The following is an 8,757-nucleotide window of genomic DNA, read 5'->3' on the forward strand; positions in this document are numbered from 1 at the left end:
TTTGTAATATATACAGGTAGTTCCCAATTTACAACCATTCGTTAAGTGATTGCTCAAAGTTACAACACTGTTGGAAAAAAGTGACTTATGATCATTTTTCACACTTAACAACCATCGCAACATCCCCATGATCAATATTCAAAACGCTTGGCAACCAGCTCCAGTGTCCCCTGGGGTCACACAATCACCTTTTGTGAACTTCTGCCAAGCAAAGTCAACGGGGAGGGCCAGATTCACTTAGCAAACAGGTTCTTAACTTAACAACTGCACTGATTCACTTAACAACTGCAGCAAACAAGGTTGTAAAAATGGGGCACAACTCTCTTAAGAAGTGTCCAGTAGGGCAAGAGAAGTTTTGGGCTCGATGGCGGTGGTATGTCAAGGATTACCTGTAAAGGAGGAAGATACAGGAGCAATTTCCCCTCGTTATGGAAATATGATATGGCCATGATGGCGAACCGATGGCACGCGTGCCAGAGATGGCACGCAGAGCCCTCTCTGCTGGCACATGCGCCGTCGCCCCAGGTCAGATCTCCGTGGCGTTTCTTTCGTGAGCTTCTGTTTCCCTGCAAACGACGAAACAGAAGCTCACGAAAGAAAAAGATCTTACCTCTTGCCACGCTGCCAGTGTTGGGATGCCCCACCTCCCACCGGCCAGGTGGTCTTCGGGTCTCTGCTGCGCATGTGCGCGCATGTCTGTGCGTGCGCACATTTGTGCATGTCCTCACATGCACACATTTGTCCATGCACGTGTACCTTTCTGTTTGGGCATGCGTTTGGGCACTCGGTGTCTAAAACATTCACCATCACTGTGATATGGAATATTGTTCGGCAAACCCCTTTAGAGAAGCCAACAGGATACAGTCTTTTACACCAGGGGTCTCCAACCTTGGCAACTTTAAGCCTGGCGGACTTCAACTCCCAGAATTCCCCAGCCAGCAAAGCTGGCTGGGGAATTCTGGGAGTTGAAGTCCGCCAGGCTTAAAGTTGCCAAGGTTGGAGACCCCTGTTTTATACAACTTAGGTAACACAGGATGAGGGAATCATCACATCAACAGAGAATTATCTGTAAGAGAGACCCAGTAGCCTAATGCCTAATAGCTGAGAATTGCATTGATCCCAACTACGGATGACCCATTTTGACCATTGCTGAGTGGTGAACTTCCAAGAACATGATTATGTCGGGATGGGGGTGTCTGGGGGATGGGTCCTTATTAAACTAAATTAAACTTTGAAACGCAGCTGTTAGATTATGGACCTCCTTTTTGCTCTTGGGAGAAAGAAAACCCATTAGCTCCAAGAAAGAAGACCTGCCTTCCACCTAACATACGTTTCAGATGTACATGATTTATGATCCCTTATACATCCACTGCCATTGGGCAGGCCTGGATCAAGAGGCAGCAAAAGCAGGCTGGGCTTCATTTCAGGATCCCTCAAAGTGCTCAAGTTATAGAGTTGTTTGGGGAAAGTACAAAGAGACACACAAGCACACACACACAGCACTTTAAAAAGATGCAGCACTTTAAAAAAGATGCGGTCTAAGCCAGCCTCCTCTCATCTTTCCAGACTACCGCAAGTTTGGAGAAATGAATCCCTTTCTCTCACTCTCTTCCTCCTCCCCTTTTCCAATAAAAGAGAAGGGAGAAAGTTCATAAAGATAATCAGGCAGCTGGGGAGGGGGGAGAAGAGAAAGACAAGGATGCAACAAAGACGAGGACGCAACTTTCCCAAACAAGTTTAAACACGATTGGTGAGCGAGTCCGGGGCGCCGAAGACAGGCAAGGCGACGGTAGAAAACGCCAGGCGAAGGTTCCCTTGAAACATCGGGAAGGGCTAAAAATTTGGGATTTCATTGCAGGCTGACTGGAGACGGTCAAAAGAATTGAACTGAACCGCCGCCACTGGCGAAAAGGAGGTGTTAAGGGGCGAAGGGAGAGAAGGAGAGGGGTAGGAACTGAAGCAAAGAAACGTATTTTTCCTTTCGGTCTTCCAGCCATCCTTCCTGCGTCTACAAACACTGTCTCAAAACAAAAAGAAGCACTTTTAGAAGTGAGGAGGAACAATGAGAGATCGTGACCAAAGAAGCACCATTTCGCTCACTTCTTTCTACGCAAGGGGTGATTTGATTTGAAGAGAATCGGGAGTAGCGACGCGGGGTGGGGTGGGGATCGCCACAGCATCCCGTCTAGTCCGGCCTTCTGATGGCCCCTTTCGGGTTCAGTCATCCCCCCCAAAAAAAACGAACGAGCGAGCGAGCCTAAGCAACGCGCCTCGACCGATCGCCTCGCTTTCTTCCCTCGGAATCCGAGCTCGCGCGCTGCCTTTTGTTAGGAACAGCCCACCAGCCAGAAACGTGCCACGGTCATCGCCAGGCTCTGCTCAAGCAGGCAAGCCAAGCCAGCCCCTGGCTTAATCTACACACCGGCCATCAGAAGGGAGACACTCATTATGCCAAACAAAAAAGAAGAAGAAGAAGAAGAAACACCCGACAAATGTTTGTGCCCCGAAGATCGCGGAAGAAGTTGCCCAGGGGCGGTTTTTTTGTTTTTTAATCGTTACAGATGGAAATCCATATCATCCCGAAGTAGGCGGGGGCGATCGAGGGGGCGAAATCTGATATTCCTTTCTTAAATCGAAAGCAAGAGACTTCCAAAAACAAAGAGAGAGCGAGAGAGCGAGAGATAGAAATAGTTGCTGCCCGAATAAGTTTTTCTTCTTTCAAGCGGAGGGTTGGGGGGGGAGGAAGGTCGAAAAACTAGAGAAGGCAGGAGACTCTTCATTCATTAAAGTAAATAAATAAATAAAGGGGGGTTGAGGGAATTGGAGGGGGGGAAAAGTACCGGAGAACCAAGAGTTGATTCAGAGGAGAAGCAAGTGTGCCGTCCTTACCTTGCTTTTTACTTCCACCGCACTGTAACCGAAATACCGCAGACTCTGCGATTTATTAAAACTCCGATTCATTTTCTTTGCCCCCTCTTAAAAAAACCCCCCCCGGTCTTTCTCCTCCTTCTCCTCTTCGCCCCCCTTCCAAGAAGGGCGGCAAGATCCACCGCCTCCGTGAGAAAGTGCGAGCTCTCGGGCAGCCGTTTGCATAAAGGGCTGCCTCCCACCCTGGAATGTAACTTCTTTGGAACGTTCAGCCTCCCAAGATTCTTTTACTTTCTCCCCGGCGCGTTAATCTCAACGCCCGCTTTGCCTAGCTCCGCTCTCCGGGCTTCTGGTTGTTACAATCGCTTTCTAGGCAGCTCGCAACGCGCCTCTGACTCAATAGGAAGGCGGCCGCTGCACGTAGTGAGCCCCGCCTCCGGCCTCCCCCCCTCAACCCTCCTCCCTCCCCGCCCCCCGCTTTAAACTTCGCCCGTTTCAAATGCAGGAGCAAGTCCCGCTCCCGACCACCGGAGGGCGCGTGCCTTGCTTTGCGGTTAATGACATAATTTGTCAGCTAACGACCTAATTGGCTGCTTAGCGGGTTACAATGGACTGCATCGTAAAGAGGTCTTTAAAAAAAAAGAGCTGCGTATATTAATTGCTGCGAAGGGACTTAATTTTTTTAAAGCGAGGACCTTCAAACTTGGCAACTTGTGAGACTGATGGGAGTTTAACTCCCAGAATTTGCCCAGCCCAGCACAGGCTGGCTGGGGAATTCTGGGAGTTGAAGTCCACAAGTTTTACAGTTGCCAAATTTAAAAAAAAACCAAACACCTCTGTTTTAAAGCAACCCCAGAGATCTGTTGTTGTTTGACTAGGGTTTTGTTTGTGTTAAGACTCTGAAAAGTATCCACATATTTATTCCAAACCTTTAGAAAAGAGGTCTCCAACCTTGCCAATTTTAAGCCTGGAGGAGTTTAACTCCCAGAATTCCCCAGGCAGCAAAGTGGGCCAACCCAATTCTCTAGCTCCTAGCTGTCTGAGGAAATCCTGATTTTCTCCATTTTGCTAAAAACCTTAAAGGAACAAAACAAATCTCCAATGTGTGAGAGGGGGAGAATTTCCATATGGCTTCTCAGATCATTATACGCGGAGGAAGCATAATATTACATGCTATTTATAGCATTATTTATTTAAAAGTGTAGATGGCGAATTCAGTCCTCAAAGACTGAAGCAAAATTTGGAATACAATGCACATATTTACATCTATTAGGGAAAATAGCTCCAGATGATATCGATCAAGGAGTAAGTCACACATTGCAAAGTATCCTTCCTATTTTGAAATTAACACGTACTTGATTCTATTACTCTGAGGGACAGATTTGTGTGGATTAATTGCATTCATGAAATTCAAATTCTTGTTGCTGTTATACAGATAAGTCCTCGGCTTATGATCACAGTTGAGCCCAAAACGTCTCTTGCTAAGTGAGACATTTGTTAAGTGAGTGCGTCTCATTTTAAAACTTTTCTTGCCAAAGCTGTTAAGTGTATCCCTGTTAGACAGATCATAGTAACCCATAGTGCATCTGGCTTCCCCATTGACTTTGTTTGTCAGAAGGTCGCAAAAGGGATTCATGACCCCAGGATACCTCAGTCGTCTCAGAAATGAGTTAGTTGCCAAGCATCTGAATTTTGATTACATGACCGCGTGGATGTTACAAAATTGTTGTAAGTGTGAACTAAGACACTTTTCACAATGCATCCACAGACAGAGTGGCTGTGGATGCCGGCATCCTGGTACAGTCAACTGCAGCCGTGGCTGACTGTTGGGGGCGAGTCATTGGCCCCAATGGAGAGGATGCGCAACTTGGGCGTTCTCCTGGATGGACGGCTGTCTTTTGAAGACCATTTGACGGACGTCTCCAGGAGAGCTTTTATGCACGGTCACTCATGCTCTCGTGACATCTCGTCTGGATTACTGCAATGCTCTCTACATGGGGCTCCCCCTGAAGAGCACCCGGAGGCTCCAGTTAGTCCAGAATGCGGCTGCACGGTTGATCGAGGGAGGCCCACCGTGGCTCCCATATGACACCTCTCCTATGCAGACTGCACTGGCTACCTGTGGCCTTTCGAGTGCACTTCAAGGTTTTGGTAACTATCTTCAAAGCGCTCCATGGCATAGGGCTGGGTTATCTACGGGACCGTCTGTTGCCTCCCACCGACCCTTGCGCTCTCACAGGGAAGGACTCCTTAGCGTGCCGTCAGCCAGGCAGTGCCGACTGGCGACACCCAGGGGGAGGGCCTTTTCTGTGGGGGCTCCCACCCTCTGGAACGAACTTCGCCCAGGTCTTCGTCAACTTTCTGACCTTCGAACCTTTCGCCGCGAGCTTAAAACACATCTATTTATTTGCGCAGGACTGGACTAGAATTTTAAATTTTAAATTTGGTTTTAACGGGGTTTTATTATTTTTATTGCAATTTTTAATATTCGGTCTTATTTAATAAGTTTTTTAAATTGGTGTTTTATTTTCTATTTATATGTATGTTTTTATTAGGCTGTAAACCACCCTGAGTCCCTCGGGAGATAGGGCGGTATAAAAATGTGATTAAATAAATAAATAAATAAATGCTGTTGTAACTTCAAACGGTCACTAAAGGAACTGTTGTAAGTCAAAGACTACCTGTAGAGAAAATTAACTCTGGGGACACCTGAGCAGTTCTGAGACTGTGAGGCTGGGGGAGGAAGTGTCTGATTTTTCTTTTTCTGCCACTGTTTTAACACATACAACTAGACCTCCAAAATTAACCGTGACATTTCAAAGTCTGGTGCCGATGGGGATTTTTCTTTAAATGAAGATACTGTGTACACAACTGTCTCAGAGAGTCAACTGTTACTCTGACGCTGCATTGGGGCAGGAAGAGGACAAGAAAAGATTTGGGAGAAAACCTTTTGCCTGTTCAGCATCATTGATCACTGTAAGATTTTGCAATGTTGTTCATCTTCTGGCAAAGGATGCTGTGAAAAGTTACAACGCTGTTTTTACGATATTGCCCTTGATCTTGTTGTGACCTTGGGTCTTTCCACATCTGGGTTCTCAGGATTATAACACAAGATACTGCTGCCAATTCTGAATCATCAAATGTCTTCATCGTTGTCGAAGTTCACCTACAGTGAAGTCATCTTGAGATTTGTTTTCTGTGTTAGACAGATCACAGCGTAAACAGACATATCTATGCAGTGGTGAAATCCAAATATTTTTACTACTGGTTCTGTGGGCGTGGCTTGATGGGTGTGGTGTGGCTTGATGGGCGTGGCTTGATGGGCGTGGCAGGGGAAGGATACTGCAAAATCTCCATTCCCACCCCACGCTGGGGTCAGCCAGAGGTAGTATTTGCCGGTTCTCCAAACTACTCAAAATGTCCACTACAGGTTCTTCAAACCTGTCAGAACCTGCTGGATTTCACCCCTGTATCTATGGCTGAGAAAGAGTTGGATTACGAATTTTCAATGGGAAGGGGAAAAAATGTACAATGTGACAAACTGACTCTTGGTATATTCATGCAACAGATTGAAAACAAAAGTGGGGAGGGTTGGATCACCACACTTTAACTGCCACCTTAGGTATCCGGCTCATCCTGTGCTTACTGCATTCTTATTACTACATTAAGAACCTTGCCTTCTTACTTTTGGCACTTGGATTTGCCCTCTGGCTACAAAGATGATGATGGTAACAATGATGAAAGATGTATATTGTCTTGAGTGCCTTAAATATGAATTACATGCAAGTATGATCCAGATTCTCCAAATCAGTTATGCTTCAGATGAATTCCACTTTCAATTCAGATGTGTGGGTCTTCTCAATTGACAGCTTCAAAAGCAATTGCAGCAAAATTGGCCTTATCTGCTATAGTGCTTTCAAGGTTGTTGGCTTGAGGTCCATGAAATGTGCATAATACGTTTTGACATTATGCCATAGTGTAGGGGAGGGGCAGTGGTGGGATTCAGCCAGTTTGTACCACTTTGGTAGAACCGGTTGATAACTTTCTGAGCAGTTTGGCAAACTGCTTGTTGGAAGAAATCATTAGGGCAGAGAACCGGTTGTTAAATTACTTGAATCCCACCACTGTAGAGGGATAAATTTATCTGCAATAAAAGCCACATTTGGGCTACCCCAATCAATGAATTCTATTCAAATGTTTCAGGCATGCAATCCGTACCTCTAGATCTTGTATCTCTGTGGGTTTTGGTCACCTACAGGCCAGGTGTACAAGCCCTTCCTTCTTTCTGCTGGAGATAGAAAGGTCTGGTCTTTTCAAAATGAAGACGAGGACTCTGGAGCAGTCTGTTGGGCAAAGCTAGGAAAAGGACACAACTGCCGTTGTTCTCCACTATTTCTGATTTAACCTTTGAATCTCTCTAGGGGATTGCAGAAGGTCACAAAAGGAAGGAGAGGACCTTTGCTTCCCAGGTCTTCCATTTCACATAGAAATAAGTACAGGTAACACATCTGGCCAGGCATTTTCAATCTTTTTAAACTCCTGTTTTCTTTGTGGTGCCAAGTTGCCTCTCCCTACGAATGACAGCATGGAGAATTTAAATTTAGCTTCATCCATAACGTCAGGCCTGTTAATGAAGATATATGTTATCTATAATCATAATTTGAATGCTTGACCATATATTCCAGAGACATTGGCAGAGAGATGTAGTAGCATTTTACAGTCTACCTGGGGCATTATATTTCTTTTGGATTTATTTTCTTCTTACTACTTTCCCTGTTGTTGCTCATGATCCCAGGCATTTCTGTATTTTAATTCATCACTAAATACTTGCAATTTAATATTTAAAGTTAAAAAAGGATAGATGATGTTACTTTTTTTTTCTTTAAAAAACATTACTTTTGTTTATCTGCTGTGAGATTGATTTAGCTTGCAAATGGAGAAAGAAAAGAAAAGAAAAGAAAGAAAAGGCCTCTGGTGGCGCAACAGGCTAATGCAGCCTATTATTAACAGCAACTGCTTGCAATATTGCAGGTTCAAGTCCCACCAGGCCCAAGGTTGACTCAGCCTTCCATCCTTTATAAGGTAGGTAAAATGAGGACCCAGATTGTTGGGGGCGATAAGTTGACTTTGTATATAATATACAAATGGATGAAGACTATTGCTTGACATAGTGTAAGCCGCCCTGAGTCTTCGGAGAAGGGCAGGATATAAATGCAAAAAAAAAAAAAAAAAAAGGCTGAAACTTCTAGTCAGGTCCCTCTACCAAGCCAGAAGGTAGCGCTGTTGAACATATTTCCATTTTTTAAGCCTTTGTATTCCCAAAGAGACAATACATGATGTGAGAACCCTACCTCTCTTATACACAAGAATTAAAGAGTAGACATCGGGTGAGGCTCTCATAGGAAATAGTTGAGAGCCATAGGAGTTAACAAACCAATACCTTAAAGCAGGACACTGCATCCATCGTAAATAAGAGACAGCTGCCAAGTGTCTTGTGTTTTGATCATGTGACCATGGGGAATGTTACAACGGTCGCAAGCAGTGGTGGCAGTGGTGGGTTCCAAATTTTTTTACTACTGGTTCTGTGGGTGTGGCTTGGTGGGCATGGTATTGCTTGGTGGGCGTGGTTTAGTGGGCGTGGCAGAGGAAGGATACTGTAAAATCTCCATTCCCATCCCACTCAGGGAAAGGTTACTGCAAAATCCCCATTCCCTCCCTATCAGCTGGGACACCAGAGGCAGAGAATAAATTGGGGGGGGGCAGTCAGAATTTTTACTACCGGTTCTCTACACTACTCAAAATTTCGGCTACCGGTTCTCCAGAACTGGTCAGAACCTGCTGAAACCCACCTCTGAGTGGTTGGCTGCTGCTGATTCGGACCAGTTCAGG

At 45.4% G+C, this 8,757-nt stretch overlaps 1 protein-coding gene across 1 annotated transcript in view; it reads right to left on the bottom strand.

The window, feature by feature from the left end:
- PARD6G (par-6 family cell polarity regulator gamma) overlaps positions 1-3,242 on the bottom strand; it is an 85,391-nt gene extending 82,149 nt beyond the window's left edge. Inside the window, exon 1 of the mRNA XM_058177663.1 lies at positions 2,890-3,242. Coding sequence (XP_058033646.1) covers positions 2,890-2,961 — 72 coding nt within the window. The 5' untranslated portion in view covers positions 2,962-3,242. The remainder of the gene's footprint in view (positions 1-2,889) is intronic.
- Positions 3,243-8,757: the final 5,515 nt, after the last annotated feature.

Source organism: Ahaetulla prasina, chromosome 3 (genome assembly GCF_028640845.1).
Source record: "Ahaetulla prasina isolate Xishuangbanna chromosome 3, ASM2864084v1, whole genome shotgun sequence".
In the NCBI taxonomy this organism is placed as follows: Eukaryota; Metazoa; Chordata; class Lepidosauria; order Squamata; family Colubridae; genus Ahaetulla; species Ahaetulla prasina.